General features: G+C 47.4%; 1 protein-coding gene across 3 annotated transcripts in view; it reads left to right on the forward strand.

The window, feature by feature from the left end:
* The window catches only part of PARP10 (poly(ADP-ribose) polymerase family member 10), a 453,255-nt gene that overhangs the window by 279,930 nt on the left and 153,361 nt on the right, over nt 1–19,964 (forward strand). For all 3 annotated transcript variants that reach the window (XM_086966532.1, XM_086966534.1, XM_086966533.1), the window contains exon 9: nt 8,267–8,397. In XM_086966532.1, coding sequence (XP_086822658.1) covers nt 8,267–8,397 — 131 coding nt within the window. The remainder of the gene's footprint in view (nt 1–8,266; nt 8,398–19,964) is intronic.

Here is a 19,964-nt window from a genome sequence, read left to right on the forward strand (position 1 = left end):
ATCATGGGATACCGAGGGTCTCTAGAGGGTTCCTTAAAGGCACAGTATCCCTTTTCCAGGCACATATTGGGAGCCTATGGTGCTTGTCTGTCCAACTCTTCCTTTCTATCATGACAAAGGATTTTTCTGAAGGGGAGTTTCTCTGTGTGAAATTCTGTATAATGTGTACATTTCTTTATTATTTGGCTATCCGTTTTCACTTCAGGATGAAGTGCTGGCCAATGTAGCCTTGTTAACCCCTTCCACGCTGATGACGAGCTGGGCTCGTCATGGCGTAGCCTCCTCGCACGCTGATGACGAGCCCAGCTCGTCACGTAAAGTGCGTTTTCGCAAAACCCAGCGTGCGAGCGGAATTCCGCTAGCGCGCATGGTGTTAATGCAGGCTGCATTATTTCTTTCATTTTCTCAAGAGGGTCTATGCAGGACTTCAGAAGAGGACAACTTAAGACACTGTTTTGATTGCTCCAGGGTCCACGCACATGGGCGGGACTATTCATAGATTGACTATCACAGAGATACCCCTACTACAGAACTGGAGTTACAGGTAAGAAACTACTCCTTCTCAATCCAGCATCCCCTACTCTAGAGAGTCTAGTTGTTTAAGGGTGGTCCAGCTCCCTTAACCCGAACTCAATCCTTACCATTCTATCTGATGAAATCCATCGATGGGTTGAAAGTTTCAGAGTAAATGCAGAATCTACCATTGTGAAATTTTAAGTGATCAAGGCCCCTGCTTGCTCTCTAGGCCAAGTCCCACCTTCTTCCAGTGGCATGGAGACCACAGGACCCACATCTGGGCTACCTGTCCCACTCAGGGTGACAAATGCAAAAAGAACAGTTTGCAGCATATGAGCTGCAGATTACACACTGTGCATAGATTGCCACGTAGTGTTGGGCCCGATGTTTGCAGTTTGTTGTTGTCCTGAAAAGTTCCTTGGAAGTCATGAGATAGATGACTCATCCTTTTGGACCACATTGCGCATGGGCATCGGCTCCATCCTCAGATCGTTTTTTTCCGCCATCGGGCTTTGATGCGTTTCCTGCGCTCCGGTTTGGAACCGAATTTCCTTCTACGCGCAATCCTCACCCAGTTCGACGGTATTGTTTCGATCGCGCTCCACATCGAGATTCTTCACCACTTCGAAGTCTTCAATTCCGGTCGTCGACGAAGGCCTTCGGGCCTACCTAGGCCTTACTCTGGCTCATGGAAAGGACGCCATTCAAGTAGTGTCCTCGATGTGGGTCGAAGTTTCCCCACACCGATCTACATGAGGTGTGCAACCTTTGCCTGTCACCGGACCACAAGGCCAAAGACTGTTCCGCTTGTGCCTCTTTCCGCTCCAAGAAGACTATTCGGGACCGACGAGCTCGAAAAACAATGGCTCGCTCGTCCGCTTCGATCCCCAATGACATCTTTGAAGAGGGCGTCGACGTGCCAGAACACCAGCACGCCGAAGAAAGTGCCAGCTCCTCTGATGCCGAAGACTCCGACGTCGAGGACATCACTCCAGCTCAACGGGTCGTAAGACCGTCGACCCCAACCATTCCTCAACACCCTCAAAAAAGGCTTCAGTTACACCCTCACCTTCGGGCCCGGATGCACACCGAGAGACTGCTTCCCACTCCCTGCCTTCGGGCCCGGCAAAGAAGCCTACTAAGCCTTCAGGCGGCTTGGGCTCGAATCAGCCTATCCCCGGTGCCGATACTATACCGACACCGAGAAAGAAGCCATCTTCCTCAACCACGCCGACCGCTGCTCCGACACCTAAGCACAAGGCGCCGAAGACTGGCAGCGGCTCATCGATGCCGAAACCTCACTCTGAGTCGAGTAAAAAAACGCCCGAAGGGCCCGATTCACACGCTTCGGAGCCGAAAAAACACCCGGATGCAAAAAACATGTTCCGGTAAAGGACATTTCAAAAGGTCACACTTCTAAACCAAAAGACTCTAGACCAGCTACCGAGTTGGTGGCGAAGAAAACTTCGACACCGAAGGATCTGCCCTATACAGAAGAACATTTTACACCAGATCCTAATCAAAAAACTCTTGTAAAGGATCCTAAGACTGGCCAACTAGCTCTTAGCTCCAAGAAGTGATCGCTAGATGCACCGGCATCTCCTCCTCCTCCTCCTCCAAAGAAGAGACATTGCAACCTCTCCATTAAGGGTCCCTTCTCCACCACCTCCCCATACTGTTCCTCCTCTTACACCTCCTCCACCACATCATTCGCCTACACCATCCACTAATCCAGATGATGATGTAGATACAGAGTCTGATGACACAGGTGGGGGTGCACATGACCCAGCAGGGACGAATAGTCCGCCTCAGTCACCTAATCCATGGGATGATTACAACTCCCCTGATGTGCCTTACGTCCCACAAGATGATGTATATCCTTCCAGACCTTCCCCACCAGAAGACACTATAGGTTTTAACCTACTAGTCCAGAGAGCTGCCCAGTACCATGGGGTGGACTTGCACACCGATACTGTGGAGGAAGATTTCCTATTAGACACTTTTGATAATACACAAAGGTCTACTGCCATTTTGCCAATGCTTAAAGGTGTCATCAAGCACGCAACAGAGGTTTTTCAAGATCCTGTCAGGGCTCGGGTCCTCAACCCTCGCATTCAGAAAAAATATAAAGCTGCCCCTACAGATCCAGCTTACATTAGAGGCCCAGCACCCCTAGATTCTGTAGTAGTGTCTAATGCACGTAAATGTGCTAATTCACAAACATCAGGTAAGGCCTCACCACCAGATAAAGAATCTAAGCTCCTTGACTCCGCCGGTAAACAAACAGCGTCACAGGCAGCTAACATTTGGCGCATTGCCAATTCACAAGTGTTGTTGGCAAGATACGACAGGGCACATTATGATGAACTGCAGTCCATAATGCAGCAACTACCAGACAAAATAGGGCCAATAAACTTGTACAAGAAGGTAAAAATATTACTAATACTTCCTTCCGTTGTGCCCTAGATGCTGCAGATACTGCCTCAAGGGCAATCAATACCAGTACCCTTCTACGTAGACATGCCTGGCTACGTATTTCGGGATTTAAACCTGAGGTACAAAATTCCATCCTTAATCAGCCATTTGATGAGACACATTTATTTGGCCCAAATGTTGACGTGTCTTTAGAAAAAATGAAAAAAAACACAGATTCAGCAAAATCTATGGGAACCTTGCAGCAGCAAGCTCCCAGGCGTTCTTTTTGTCGCACATCATATAGAGGCAACACAAGAGGCTACTCCTCCGAAAGTCCCTCCACTTCTTACAAGACCCCTAGCCATTCCATATTCACTAAGGGCTACCAGTTACAGGGGGAACAACAACAAAGGCAGAGGGAAAACCAACAACTCCCGCTCTGCCTCCACCCTTACCCAATGACTTTCCTCCCCTTCCCCCCCAACATTCCACTCCTGTGGGGGGAAGACTGCAACAATTCCTTCCTGCCTGGACCAACATCACATCAGACAGGTGGGTGCGACAAATTATTCAGTCTGGTTACTGTCTAGAACTAACATCTACCCCCCAAACATGCCACCCATGTCAGAAGAACATCTATCACTGTTAAAGCAAGAAGTAATATCTCTGCTAGAAAAAAGTGCAATAGAACCAGTTCCTCTGCACCAACAAAACAAAGAGGTTTACTCTCTATATTTTTTAATCCCAAAGAAAGACGGCTCTCTAAGGCCTATTCTGGACCTCAGACCGCTAAACATATAAATACAGTCAGACCATTTTCACATGGTCACACTCCAACAAGTTCTTCCTCTCCTGTTACAAAACGACTTCCTTGCTATTCTAGATCTCAAGGACGCATACTTCCACATTCCCATTCACAAGGCTCACAGGAAATATCTCAGATTTGTAATAGACGGGCAGCACTATCAATTTAAAGTACTCCCATTCGGAGTCAACAGCACCAAGAGTATTCGCCAAGTGCCTAGCAGTAGTGGCAGCACATTTACGAAGACAGCACATCCATGCTTTACCGTACCTCGACGACTGGCTCATAAAAGCCAGCTCATACAACCAGTGTGTGGAACACACTCATGCCACGATCCAACTGCTCCACAACTTGGGGTTCACAATAAACCACACCAAGTCACATCTGCAACCATCCAAAGTACAACAGTACCTCAGTGCCACAATAAACACCTCAACAGCGCTAGCTTATCCCACTCCAGTAAGGATAGCCAGCATGCAAACTCTTCTCACAAAGTTTCAGCCACAACAATCCCTTCCAGCACGGGTGTTCATGCAACTCATAAGGATGATGGCCTCTTGCATTTTCATAGTGCCCCATGCAAGACTTCAAATGCGTCCTCTACAAGTGTGCCTATCACGTCAATGGAACCAGTCTTAAGGTCAATTAACAGACCTAGTGTTGGTAGACGGTCGGACTCCTCGCTCTCTGCAGTGGTGGAACACCAAAAACCTTTCCAAAGGACGACCGTTCCTAGAGCCAGTTCCTCAGATAATCTGGACAGCGGACGCATTGCTCTCCGGACTGGGGGGCCCACCTACTACAACACACCATGCAAGGCAGGTGGACACCGCAACAAAAATGACTCCACATCAATCATCTGGAGTTACTAGCTATATTCCTAGCACTAAAAGCTTTCCAAAAGCAAGTATCAAACAAAGCTGTGTTAGTCCGCACGGACAACATGACAGCCATGTATTACATAATGAAACAAGGAGGAACACACTCCCTGCAACTCTCATCTAGCACAGGACATATGGCAGTGGGCTATACCTCAAAACATATTCCTTCTAGCTCAGCATGTTCCAGGAGTACAAAATACCATAGCGGATCTGTTAAGTCGTCAGACACAACAGACCCACGAGTGGGAACTTCATATGCAAGTTCTTCAACCATTCTTTCAGATGTGGGGACAACCTCAGATAGACCTCTTTGCCACCCACGAAAACGCCAAATGCCCAAGCTACTCCGCCAGATATCCACACCCACTGTCCAAAGGCAATGCGATATGGATGAACTGGTCAAACAAATTTGTGTACGCTTTTCCACCTATACCACTCATGCCACTAGTAGTACGCAAACTACAGCAGCATTCTCTAACCCTCATCCTAGTTGCTCCAACTTGGGCCAGACAGCCGTGGTACACCACACTGCTACAACTGTCTGTAGTACAGCGCAAAAAATTATACCTGCCTCCACACCTTTTAACACAGAACCGTTGAGAGATCAGGCACCCGGACCCAGCTCAGCTCAACCTTGCCACCTGGCTCCTGAAATTCTAGAATTTGGATATCTTAACCTTCCTCCAGACTGCATGAATGTAATAAAAGAAGTTAGGCGCCCAACCACTAGAGCATGTTATGCAGCTAAGTGGAAACGCTTTGTAATATATTGTCACAACAACGATCTTAATCCCCTAGACGTGTCTATTCAACACATCATAGGATACTTACTGCATCTCCAAAGATGTAACTTAGCCTACACGTCTATTAGACTGCATCTTGCTGCAATAGCAGCATATCTGCAAAACAGACAGCATCTATCTCTGTTCAGAGTGCCTGCTATTAAAGCCTTTATGGAAGGCCTTAAGAGAATGATTCCTCCCAGAGTACCACCTTCACCTGTGTGGAATTTAAACATTGTTCTCACACGGCTGATGGGACCTCCCTTCGAACCCTTACACAAATGCGAACTACAATTTTTAACATGGAAGGTTGCGTTCCTAGTGGCTATAACTTCTCTGCGGAAAGTTAGTGAATTACAAGCACTAACCATTCAAAAACCCTTCTTGAAAATGCATCACAATAAGGTCGTTCTACGTACTAATCCAAACTTCCTGCCCAGTCATTTCTCCCTTCCACCTCAATCTGTGGAACTGCCCGTTTTCTTCTCGCAGCCACAGACAGTAGCAGAAAGAGCTCTTCACACCCTAGATGTCAAAAGAGCATTGCTATACTACATAGAGAGGACACAACCCTTTTTGTAAGACAAAACAACTTTTTGTGTCTTTCTCACCACCACACAAGGGTAATCCCATTTCAAAATCTGGGATAGCTAGATGGATTATCAAATGCATACAGATTTGTTATCACAAAGCTAAACGTATGTTATCTGTTCTTCTTAAAGCCCACTCTACAAGAAAGATGGGGGCTTCAATGGCATTTTTAGGGAACATTCCCCTAGATGACATCTGCAGAGCAACTACATGGTCTACACTGCACATATTCACAAAACACTATTGTGTAGATGTGCAAAAAAACAACACTCTAATGTGGGCCAGGCTGTTCTCAAAACATCTCAAACTACTGCAACAGATACGGGTGGTCGCCGCTAAGAGTGGGTACTGCTATACAATCTATGCACAGGGTAATCTGCAGCTCATATGCCTCGAACGGAAAATGCTACTTACCAGTATGCATCTGTTCTTGGCATGTAGAGCTGCAGAGTTACACATGCCCACCCGCCTCCCCGGCTACCCTTGTCTGTTCCAGTATTATCTGAATTAGATGAAGATTACACGGACATCCTTCCTTTTCTTGCAAAGCTCCATCGTTTCCCTAATAGCGAAAAACAATCTGAGGATGGAGCGGATGCGCAATGTGGTCCAAAGGAGTAGTCACCTATCTCGTGACTTCCAAAGAACTTTTCAGGGCAACAACAAACTGCAAATACACTAGTTGGGGATCTATGCACAGTGTGTAACTCTGCAGCTCTACATGCCAAGAACAGATGCATACTGGTAAGTAGCATTTTCCTTTGATGAACAGAATGTAGAACAATGTCATACATTCACCCCAGTACAGAGATCCGGGCCTAAATCCATAGTTTTTTTGCTCCCCATGCCATTCCAGTTTAGACCCAGCCATATGCAAATCAGTCTTGACCCTGCGCCCAATGGGAAAAGTCCAGCCTGAATGGCCATGCCAGGTCCTCCCTGGACTGGAAACAAGCATCCTAGGACTGGTTTTGGGTTTTCAGCCCTCATCAGCCAGTATAGCTTGACTCCAGTGGCATGGAGAGCATGGGACCCATGCCCTAAGTGCCCCGGGGATGCCCAGAGTGGGTCCCGGGCTCACTGTGCCACTGGAAACAAGCTATCCTGGCTGATGATGGGTGAAACCCTGAAACCGGTCCTAGGATACTTGTTTCGGTCCAGGGAAGACCTGGCTTGGCGGTTCGGGCTGGACTGTTCCCATGAGGCACAGGGTCAAGACTGATTTGCATATGGCCAGGTCTAAACTGGGGTTACATGGTGAGCAAAAGAATGATGAATTTAACTCCGGTCTCTTGACTGGGGGTGAATGTTTTGATTTGTTCTGCATTTCGTCCATCAATTGTGTGTCTTTAGATACAATGCTTGGCACCTTATTGCAGTAATGAAAGGGTTTAATAGACGCCTTGGCCATCTGCCTATGACACAGTAGTACCGGAGTTCATTGGTATAATCAGTGAGACTGAGAAAGAACTGCTCACCGAAGCTTATGGGGTGGGTTTGGGTGGTAGGGTTACGAATCTGACCAGGATTGTTTGGTAAGACTGTTCTTCTACTTTTTATCTAACTATATTGTGCATTGTCATCTTATATCCTTTACGCAAATAACAGACACCAATAAAGAAACTAAGAACGATAGGGGTATAGATTCCCTCTTCTTGCAGATGTAATACTCTTGTCATATTGGTGTAGCGTATTAGAGCAGCCTTGTTTTGTTACTGTTTGAAATAGTTGAAGAGCTAGAAGCAGCATCCTGAGCTCCGATATATTGATGTAGTTCTGCGCCATGATGGATATCCACCCGCTCGGAATTCATACACTGGGCATGTGTGCCCCTACACCCTGGGGTCCCCACTTATTTGAGATGTTTGTGCCTGTAAATCTGAAACTGGCCTTTATGAACGTGCCCACCTCACAATAGGCTGAAAGACTATGGCAGGCAATAAAGCTTCTGTCGATGTTACCGATATGTTACTTTGCATTTAAACTAGGATTCCCAGTCTCTCTACAAGGAACATTTCAAAGCATATGTATGAATGAAATACACCAGAGATAGTTGCATGTTAATACAAGTATCTTGTTTACAGTGCGTATGCATGGTAAAACTGTGCTATATAACAAATCCGTCACTATGATGATGCTGTCTTGAACAGATGTCCTAAAATTCCATTGACACTGTTTAAGGGTGGCGGGAGTTTGGGGTTATGAAAAAGCATCAGTCGGTGGAGAAGTTAAAATTCCTGGCCTGACCCCATTGTTTCCTCTGATCTCACCATCAGGCATAGCTGAAGTCCAGGATAACAAAGTGGAGCTGTTGAAAGTAGACGAGGCCTCTGAGGAGTTTCGTAGGGTGATTCGGACTTTTTACGACAGTCTAGAAGCCTACCATTGCAAGATCAAGATTATCAAGGTAGTGTATACACTCATTGCATCATTGTATTGGGTCCACTCCATCACTCTTGAAGTACAGAAAGAAACTAAAGACTCCTCATTTCAGGCAGCGACTCATGCCATCTCATTCTGCTTTGTCTGTTTCGTCCACTCTGCCATTGCCCATGCCATCATGGACTCTGTCCTTTGTCATCCCCGCTGCTGTAGAGCATGCCATCACATCTAAATTTCCCATTTGGTCTTTAACAATTTTACATAGTAGTGATTTTGCTTACCATAGAATACTGCAGCTTCAGTTCTTTATTTTGTAGTTTACATATCAATTGGCTATAACTCTATTGAGGATCTTAGGGATCAGTGTCCCCAATTCACTAGGCTTAGGTGGACATTATGTGTCTCCTCAGCATGGCTGGCTCCAGTGCCCCCTACATTTTATCAATGGCTGGCCAGACTTCTCTCTGTTTATTATCTTGAGAAGGGTATATACGCAAGAGAGGGTAAAAGGGGGGAATGACTAGGGCTGCAAATATGGGAACCCCCGAATAACTGGAGAGACAGATAATGCTAGGGACATTATTTTATGAAGAATTGAGTCCAATGAGTGCCTAGGGAGTAAAGAGTTTTGCATGGTCTCGCCTTTAAGTAATCCATCGTACCTGCCGAAATGTAATTCTTTAAGTTGTGCTTTTGTTTGCTTATTTGCTTGTAACTTTTGTTTGTGCTGTGCCCTGCAAGGGTAAAAAAAGGGAAAAATGTCCAATTAAAATAAACAAATGAATAAATAAATATGGTTGTTTTGCATACCAATCCAAAATTCCTGCCTAAAGTCATTTCTCCCTTCCATCTCAATCAATCTGTGGAACTGCCCGTTATCTTCTCGCAACCCCAGTCCGTAGCAGAAAGAGCTCTTCACACTTTAGATGTCAAAAGAGCGTTGCTATACTACATAGAAAGAACACAACCCTTTCGTAAGACAAAACACGTTTTTGTGTCTGTTAACACCACACACGGGCAATCCCATTTGGAATAGCTAGATGGATTGTCAAATGCATACAGATTTGCTACCACAAAGCTAAACGTACCCTATCTGTTCCTCCTAAAGCCCACTCTACCAGAAAGATAGGAGCATCAATGGCATTTTTAGGGAACATTCCCCTAGATGACATCTGCAGAGCAGCCACATGGGCTACACCGCACACATTCACAAAACACTATTGTGTAGATGTGCAAACCAAACAACAAGCTAATGTGGGCCAGGCTGTTCTCAAAACATTATTCCAAACTACTGCAACTGATAGGGGTGGTCGCCGCTAAGAGTGGGTACTGCTATATAACCTATGCATAGTGTACAATCTGTAGCTCATATGCCTCGAACGGAAAATGCGACTTACCAGTAGGCATCTGTTCTTGGCATGTAGAGCTTTTTGCCTTCAACTACAGTCTGTCACACAAGGTGCTCTACACACATTAGATGTTGAAAGAACCCTTTCAAGCAGCTCTTTGTAGCTTTTGACCAGCCTCACCTAAAAAATCCAATATCCAAAGTGGTCTTTGCCAGATGGATTGATAAATGCATTCAAGTTTGATGCGCTAAAGTTTGTCACACACTACGGTCAGTGCCCAGGGCATATTTAGCTCCTAAGACTTTTTAACATCCCACTTGCAGACACCTTTAAGCCTGCTACTTGGTTTTCTATCCACTCATTCTCTAAGCATTACTGTTTGGATATTTATGCCCAACAAGAAGCTCAAGTCGGACAAAATATACCTCGCATACCATCACTTTAGGGAGATAGATGCTGCTTCACAGGATTCTGCAGCAGCACATGCTGCGAACAAACAACTTTATTTACATTTAACAATGAATTTGCATCCTGTAGTACTGTAGGTTCACATGCCACTTCACCAGATTCGAGTGCACAGTACAATATTCTACAGTCGCTGTATTTCTAAATACATATGTTCGAGGCAAATGAGCTGCAGAATTCATACTTGTGCATAGATCGCCCTCTGGTGTTGGGCTCGGATCTTTGCACCTTGTTATTGTCTTGGAAGAAGTCCTTAGTAGTCACGAGATAGGTTACTCCTCCCTTGGACGATAGTGCGCATGGGCATCAACTCGATTTTTTTTCCTCCATCGGATTCGGATGGAACTTAAGAGTTCCTTTTCGGTAACGTGTTTTCTAACCTTTCGACGCGCAAACAATCGTAGATTCGACAGTATTGTTTTCATGCGCATGCCTTTTGTCGAGCTAACTCTCAAACTCTATTCCGGTTGTCGACTCGGGCAGCTGGGCTTATCAACGTCATTCGGGCCTACCGCTAATGGGAAGGACTCCATTAAAAAAATGCCCCCAGTGTGGAGTTAAAATCCCACACAGCGACCAGCACAAGGTCTGCAACCTCTGTCGCACGAGGAGAAAAATTGCCTAGCTTGCACCTCCTTCCGGTCCAAGAAGACTATCCGTGATCGCCTGGCTCGACGGCACGTTATGACGCAACAGACTGCTCCGGTGCCGGAGGTCATTTTCGAAGAAGGCCCCGACGTTGCAGAGGATTTGGCGGATCTCAACATCGTATCCGAAGCAGATGACTCCGACTCAGATGACCATATCACTCCACGAGTGAGTACAACTGCCCCTGCCCCAAACCTACCCAAAAAGCAAAAGGCTCTGGTCAAGACTTCGCCTGAAGGACCTTGTCGAGGCCGAAAGAAAACTTCAGAAGTCACGCCCCCGGGCCCGGCACCGAAGACAAGCCTTCCGGCAGCTCTGGACTGAGCAAGCCGCATGCCAGTGCCCAAAAACATCGCCTGCACCGAAAGCGGGAGCACATCCTACTCACGCGGGCTCCAAAAAGCCTCAGCACTGAGTCCCTTGGCACCCAAAGTTCACAAGGCCTCAGAACCAAGGACCCCTCAAGCCTTCGGATCCGAAAAAGATTTCGGACACAACGTCAAAGAACACAAAAACCCCTTGTAAGGCTCCAGATCCGAAAATTAAACCGCATTTGGAACCGAGAAAATCGGTGCCGAAAGCTACCAACGAAGAGGAAGAACTTTTTCTGCCTGATCCCATCGATCCAAAGCAAAAAACTGTGTGGAGCCTTAAAGAGGCCATAGTTCCACACAAAAAGAGGAAATTGGACACCCCACACATCCCTGAGGTGCCTGTGAAGAAAAGAGACTGTGCAACGTCACTTTTTTTTTTTTTTTAACTTTCTTTATTACGTTTGCATTAAGAACATCAGGTAAATTTACAATACAGTTCTGTATCTCCCCTTTCCCCCCCCCCCCCCATCTGACATTACTGATCTTCTGCATTGCTGGATAACATTGCCTCTCTACATACAGTTTATACACAGCCGTTTAGCCAACAACCCTCAGCAGGGCAGGTGGCGGGTCACCTTAATTGGAACTTATTCTCCTGTGTAGGGACTCCCTGCCTACTTCACAATGCCAGTGCCATTTTGTCCCCTTTACTCTTCCCTCCTGCATTATGCCTCGTCTATGCATACAGTACGTTTTCATTCTGTTGCCCCCTCGGTCGCCTCCCTGTTAGTCAAGTAGTTTTGGTACAGGCCCCAGAAGTTCTTAGGTCTGCTAGTGGGGGGTTGTAGTTCACTATAATTTTCTGATTGCGTGCAGCAATATAGCATGTCAGTCGCCCAGCGCTTGGGAGTGGGCAATGGACCTCTCATCCAGCAGCATGCTAGCACCCGACGTGCCACGAGCAGGCCCATGTCTAACAGGCGTCTGATCGCTCTAGGCAGCTTTTTGGTGTATCCTAATAGGGCAATCAGAGGGTCAGGTGTCATGTCAAACTCGGTCACTCAGCTAATATCAGCAAATATTTTCTTCCAGTAGTCCCATATACCCGGGCATTGCCATGCGAGGTGTAGAAGTCTGCATCTGGGGCTCCACACCTCTCGCAGCGAGCCGAGTCCCTTAGGCCATGTCTGCAGAGTCTAGCCAGGGTGTAGTATACCCTATTTAGGAATTTGAAATTAACTAGTCTGTGTCTGCCATTAAGTGATACTTTCTTAGTGATAGTACAGCAATATCGCCACGTGTCATCGTCCATTTCAGTGTCCAAGTCAGCCTGCCATGCTAAGCGCGCCTTAGAGTATGTTTGGTGCTTATTCAACTCTGTTATTTTATATATATATTGGACAACAGTTTCTGAGGGGTAGCAGTTTTAAGTACATAAGTGAGTTCAGGGACCTCGGGGGCTCTGCCATATCTACGCATAGTAGGTCCCCCAGAGCGCGGCGCACCCTCTGGTATTGAAAACGTGTCAGGAGTGAGGGCGTGTCACTGTTTCCCAGGGCCTGTTCCCAAGTCTTCGCCACCCCATCAGTGAATAGGTCTCCCACTGTCTTTATTTTCAGTGTATGTAAGGCAGCGATTACACCTTATTCCTTAAGCGGGAGTAGCCATCTAGCCCAGTCAACTGGCATCTCCGGCGAGTATAATAACGTGCCATTTTGCATGTGTAAGAGACTGTGCCATGCGTGATTCGTGGCTGTTATTGAATCTAATATGCCTGTTCTGCGGTCTGTCCGTTCGAATATCGTGTGAGGGAGTGAGTCTGGGCCAGCGAAGAGTGTCTCCATGCGAAAATGCGGTATATTCCGGTCTCCATGCAACCATGTGTGTAGGTGTGACGCCTGAGCTACTCCGTAGTATGCCTCAAAGTCCGGGGCTCCGAGTCCCCCCATGGAGTATGGCATAGTAAGTATCGTCCATCGGACACGTGGCTGTCCACCCGCCCATGCTAGCTTGACCATCAGTGTTGTAGTCGCGCAAAGAATATCTTGGGGAGTACCATTGGGATGGTCATGAACTGGAACAGAAATCTAGGGAGCACTACCATCTTCATTATAGAGATACGCCCCATCAAGGACAGTGGAAGTTTGCTCTAGGCTATTACATCGTCTTCCAGCTTACTGACAGCGGTGCGATAGTTGGCTCTAAATAGGGTTTCCTCATCCGTGTGTAGCTGGATTCCCAGATATCGGACCGGGTCTGTGGTCCACTGTAGTGGGTATTCCAATGGCGTGGGCTTAGTAATCGGTGTCAGTGGATAAACAAGCGATTTATTCCAGTTGACCCTCAGGCCAGAGAGCGCCCCGAATGGGACCACCTCTCTGAGCACCGATGTTCGGTTGTTATCAGGGTCTCGCACGCAAAGTAAGGTGTCGTCTGCGTACATTGACACTATGATTTTGTATCCCGGGAATCCTATGCCTTCATTGCCGTGATTCTCTCGTAGGGCGCAAGCCAGTGGCTCGGCAACGAGGGCGTACATTAAGAGCGAGAGAGGACACCCCTGTCTTGTACCTCTGCTGATGAGGAAAGAGTCCATGACCAGGGCTCCAATGCGGAGCCGAGCCCGTGGGCCATGATACAGTGCCCCCAGCTTTTGTAGGAAAGGCTGCCCTAGACTAATCCGCTGCAGAACCTTACGCATGAAAGGCCATTCTACCGAGTCAAAGGCTTTCTCCATATCAAGAAACACCGCCAGCGCCTGCCTATTCTGTCGAATATGTTGTATAGTGCCCAGAACTGTTCGTATATTATAGACTAGGTTCCTGCCAGGAATAAATCCGGCCTGCTCTGGGCCCACAAAACCATCAGCAAGTAGCGCTAGGCGGGTGGCCAATACCTTGGCGAAAGGTTTGGTCTCTGTGTTTAAGAGCGAGAGGGGTCTATATGAGCTGCATTCACCATGGGGCTTTCACGGTTTCAGTATCACAACCAGGAGTGCCTCCCTCATAGATTGAGGCATGCATCCCTCCACGCATATGTCATCAAAGAGAGTCGGCAAGTGTGGGAGCAGTTGGTTCTTGAAGGTTTTATAAAAGCCTTCTGTGAGACCGTCTGTTCCTGGGGCGCTACCCGATCTCATGCTGGCCAGAGCTTCAAGTATCTCATCCGTTTCTATAGGATGCATGAGAAATTCTCTGTCCGAGTTAGACAATGTGGGGATGTCAATGTGGCCTAAGTAGTCATCTATGTCGTCCTCCAGATCACCGCACCTGGTGGAGTACAAATCAGAGTAGTAGTCCTTGAAATCTCTCGCTATGTCTCTCTCATCTGTGAGCTGTTCCCCAGTCGCAGAATTCACAACTGTTATGTGCTGACGTCGCTTTGCTCCTTTCATAAGATTGGCTAGAACCGAGCTGGGTCGTTCTCCTTCGCCATATACTCTAGCTGTGGCATACTTGCCCATGTATCTAACCTCCCTATCTGCCTCTTCGTGGTATTCTGGGAGTAAGGTCTTAATCTCTTCAACCGTAGTGGTGTCCGCTAGGTCGCTCTGTCTACGCTCCAGCCTGCCCAATTGACTCTCCAGGTCAGCCAGTGTCCGCCGTATGGCTTTCAGTATGCCCGAGTGTTTTGTCATCGCTACCCCCCTGATGTATATCTTGAAGGCCTCCTAAACCACTTTAAGCTGTCCACAGAGCCTATGTTGGTTTCGAAAAACACGTCTATGGCCTCAGCCAGCTCCCCTCTAAATATCGGGTCCAGGAGAGAGTTGGGCGGGAAACTCCACGTAAATGGCAGTTTGGTCTTGCCTGGGATGCACAATTCCAGTAATACTGGCGAGTGATCAGACAGCGTTCTGGGCAGCACTCTGCAGTCCTGGACCCGGTCCAAGTGAGAGGAGGGGGCTAGCCAATAATCTATCCTGGTATGTGTATTGTGATATGCGGAGTAATGCGTGTACCCTCCCTGCCGTGGATTGCGAGATCGCCACACGTCTTCCAAGCCCAGGCATGTCATTGCGCTTTGTAGTTCCAGGGCCCCAGCAGTTGGTCTGCGAGGTGGGCCGGTAAACCTATCTAGGTACGGGTCTATGTTTAGGTTGAAGTCTCCACCCCATAGTAGCACATTACTATGGTCCTAACATTTGATCTTGGCTGCTAGTTTTATAGAAGTCCGGTGAGTCAAAGTTAGGGCCATAGGCGTTGACTATAGTGATATCAATGACGGGGTTATGGCATCTAGTGATAACACATCTGCCCTCAGTGTCAGTCTCTAGTGTTTGTATCTGCAATTTGGACCTAGGGTTTACCCATGTCAAAACCCCTCTGGCACTGGAGGTGAATCCCACTACAGAAACATTGCCCGCAAGCCCCCTGCTCCTGAGTATATGACTATGTGACGATAGATGCGTCTCCTGGAGCAGACCTATGTCTATTGGTTGGCGCTGCAGGTAGCTGAGGACCTTCCTGACTTTGCCGTGGTCACAAAGGCCGCAAACGTTCCAAGTTAGTGCTTTTAATCTAGGCAAGTGCCATAACTCGCTGTCTGTGACGGGTTCAGCCATAGCTCAGTGTGATTGGGTGTACACGAGATATGCTAATGTCAATACAATTCATAGTTATAGAGTGTGAAGTCAGATGAGTCAGATTCCCTAAAATAACATGACCCCGAGGGTCTGAACTTACCCAATTCAACGGCCTCCCATAGCAGACCAACCCCACTCGGCCTAGCATGTCTACTCCCCTCCCAGTTCTAAACTCCCTCAGTACGTAAAATAGCCAAGGGAGCAGTATGTGCTCACAGCGCTGGGGCCGAGGTTGCCAGGAAGATATTGGGTGACTTTAGCGATTTACGGCAATTCGTCTACCCTCAACGCCATCGCTGTGTATTCCAACCTCAACCTTCATCTGCATACTACTATTGAATACCTCAAATAGAATTTAGCAGTCTTGCATAGTTCCCCTTTCGTAAACGAGGTCGATACTCTTACCCTCCAAAGCATATATAGCAGATAGTTCTTGTTCGCCAGATGGCGGCTCTATTGTCTTTTGGACTAGTTGGACATACAAATTTAACCCTCAGTCAGGTGTGAGAGAGGTGTTCCTGTAAAGTCCGGACTCCTGGCCCGGCACGGGGCATCGCTTCGTAAGGCAGAGTTTCCAACGAGAGTCCAGAAGTGTCACTATGCTCTACCTTCATTCTTGCTCTTCCATTTGGCTGCTGCTGCCCTCTCCATCTCCATCTCCCTGGCTGCTGGGATCATCTTGGTGTTCCCTGGACCAAACCTTCAGAGTCTTTTGTAGTTCCCTAGGGTCCGTGAAGAAATGGGAGTGGCCCTGCCGGTTGAATCTTAATTTCGCCGGGTACAGCATGGCATAGTCCAGGCCAAGTTCTCGAAGTTGCTTCTTGTAGGGAGCAAATTGCCTGCGCTACTCCTGGACCCTTGCCGTGAAATATAAAAATAAAAAATATATATATATATATATCTTCATACTGCAAAGTTTTTTTCTCCCAGGCGACCCTCAGGGCAGTATCCCTATCTCTATAATGCCCATCTGTTTGCGGTCTTTGTCCAGCTCAGTTTGGGCTTCGACATATCCAGTCTCTCCGCATGCTTATCCACTCTCTCTGCCATGCGGTCCATCCGATAGGTTAGAGCGTCAATCTTGGTGCCTATGGACGCCATACTGTCCTGCAGTCCCTTCTCCATTGTGACTAGGAGGGCCTTGATATCCGAGTAGATAGTTCCTTCAGCACCTCTGGGTGCGGGTGCAGTGTCCGCATCCTGGTTATTTAGTTTAGATTTAGTTCGTCAGCAGTCAAAGAGGAGCTTGCTCTGGGTTTTGTCTCCTTTGCCCATGGTGGAAGCAGGCACCAGGCTTCTCAAGGTCCAGATTCACCGCACGTTAAGTGATAGTTATGGCGTCACTTTTGTGCTTCTCCCCAGTAGTATTCCACCGCAGGACTGTGCCAATATGTCGCGATGTAGCCCCCACTTCTCAGCTTACGATATGCGTCGTTGTGCAGGCCCGGAGTCTGTCCACTCCCCACTATGTTACGCAGTTCCAGCTGGTCTCAGTTCGACCATACATTAGACGGGGTCGCACTCCTGTATTGTGAAGGCCTACCTGGGTGTACCACGGCCACCTGCGAAGGGGCTCCAAATGACTTTCACTGCAGCTCTGAGGGGTCCTAAGGCATTGCAGGAAGCCGCTAGGGGAAGCAGTCAGTTCAGACCCCCACTCGCGCTTCGACTCCTAGCGAGGGGTGGGGGGTGGGACTGGGGGGCGGGGAGAAAATCCGCTCCCTTAGTTGCAGAGGGGGCAAACTAATAAGGGAGCCCCCAGAAGGTCCCACTCACCTTAGTGAATCCCCTCGCCAGTACGCCACCTCGTGCCGTCCCCCACAGGTGCTGTGTAATTATAGGCTGTTCCCAGCACAGTCCGCTACCTCTCAGTACCCCCAGGTCCCGCTCCTGAGTTCGCCGCAGTGTTCCAGCTCTCGTGGGATCAGGGCACCGCTGCACGGCTGCACGTCGGGGCACGTCGACCGGCGTGCTTGTTACTTGAGGCCGGGGATTCGCGGCCTTGTCAGCATGCAGCTGCGCCTTTCAATTTTTTGGCTTCATACGTGTCTGGCTCTTCTAAATTCGCCCATGCCGGGCACCGGAGCTCTTCCGCAGCCCGATGGGGAGGTTACCGCCTTTAAATCTTCAATGAGGCAGGATTATTGTAGGATATTGGGAGCGATGGCGCGGAGCCGAGGGATCAGACGTCCGCCATTGACGCCGGCAAGCTCCGCTCCTGTGCAACTTCACTTTTAAGACCCTCTTCTCCTGTTCTTCCTCCAAAACCTATTGCACCTCCAAAATCTACCATACTTCAACCATATTTACCACCACCACAGGATGATAATGACCCATAGGGCTGCCCAATATCATGGCGTCCAAATGCATTCAGACCCCACAGAGGAAGACTTCCTATTGGACACTTTTGCACTGACACAAAGGACAGTACAAACGCTGCCCATGCTTAAAGGTGTCACACACATGCTCCAAATGTATTCAAAGACCCAGTCAGGACCAGAATTATCAATCCTCGCATTGATAAAAAATATAAACCCGCCCCTAATGATCCCACCTACATTAGAGGACAACTTCGATTAAATTCCTTGTTAGTATCCAATGCCAGAAAGCGTGATAACTCTCAAACCTACGGTAAAGCTCCACCTCCAGACATAGTCTAAATTACTAGATGCTTCTGGCAAACTAGTTGCCTCCCAGGCAGCTAATCACTGGAGGATCGCTAATGCACAAGCGTGCCAGATACAATAGGGCTCACTATGACTAACTTGAGACCCTCCTGCAGCACTTACCTGACCAATGCCAATGATATCATTCAGGAAGGCAAGTTGATCACCAACGCCTCCATTAAATGTGCCCTTGATGCAGCAGATACTGCATCCACATCAATCAACACTAGTGTGCTACTATGAAGGCATGCCTGGTTGCGCATTTCTGAGTTCAAGCAGGAAGTAAAAACTACTATCCTGAATCAACCTTTAAATCGGGAACAACTTTTTGGCCTAGCTGTAGTCACAGCCTTAGAAAAAAAAGGACACTGAATGCAAAATTCATGGGAGCATTACAGTCTCCATCTACACGAGGCTCCTTTCGCCGCTACTTTTATAGAGGCGCATCCAAAAACATCAGTACAGATACAGCTTATTCCTCTTATAACAAGCATTGGCATAGCCAATAGGTCTCGCCTTTGGGACCTTATACGTTTTAGCCATGCAACAGTTGATGTTATTGCACCTAGGATATTGTACTGCAGAACTAAATACTTAGAAGGACCCAAAAGCTAGACCTATTGGCTATGCCAATGCTTGTTCTATTAACTGTGCAAGTGCACCCATTTGCTACTTTGTGAATTTAAGTAGGTTGTTATTTCTCAACAAACCACAATAATACAGGATATTTATTTTAAATTTAGAGCTTTCGCATGGTGCGGCCTCTTGACTGCTACAAAGCCTAGATCATGATGGTATATGGGAGGGGGGACAGGATTTATACATTATTTTAGAGAAGATGCGTAATTTGAGGAGTTTACTTTTAATTACTGATCAAAAAAATAGATGGACATATTGTGCAGTGATTAACAATTCTCACAGTGACAATCCTGCTTTAAATAAAACTATTCACATGGGATGGGCCTTTGAAAACCCATTCCTACTTGTTTAAAGGACTTTTGCACGTGTTACTAATGCTTTGGTGGAAGGCAGGTGACTGGAAGTCAAAAAGTCATAGCAGCTACATCCCTAGGGCGAATTAACATATGAAAGCCTACACAAACATGCAGTGTCTAACAAAAATGAAGTATATATGTCTGTCTCTCTCCGAGCAGGAAACAACCTATGACAGCAACAGTCAGTGCAGGTTCCAGTCCCTCAATTTGGGGATCTGAGGGGCTCGAAGGTTGTTCATGGGTCATGAATAGGTGGGACACTACGGCAATGCTGGTGGAGCACAGAAAAAGCAGACTAAACAACTGAGCTACATTTGTGTCAAGATCTAGTTAGTGGCCATGTTAGTTAGCCTTGAGGGGCTATCGCTCCTGTGCACGTTAAATAGCAAGGAGTCAGAGCACGATGCCATCTTCGAGCATTTCCTGCTGTTGTGACTCATAATTTGTGGGTAAGTGGTCTGAAAAGAGTACACATTGTCTATTGTATTCCCCGTATGGATTCTATTCACCTTCCATCTATAATGGGGGAAAAAACCCTGTCGCTAACTTGTAAAGTCATTGTACCCAGGT

This window comes from Lissotriton vulgaris, chromosome 4_1 (genome assembly GCF_964263255.1).
Source record: "Lissotriton vulgaris chromosome 4_1, aLisVul1.2, whole genome shotgun sequence".
Taxonomy (NCBI): domain Eukaryota; kingdom Metazoa; phylum Chordata; class Amphibia; order Caudata; family Salamandridae; genus Lissotriton; species Lissotriton vulgaris.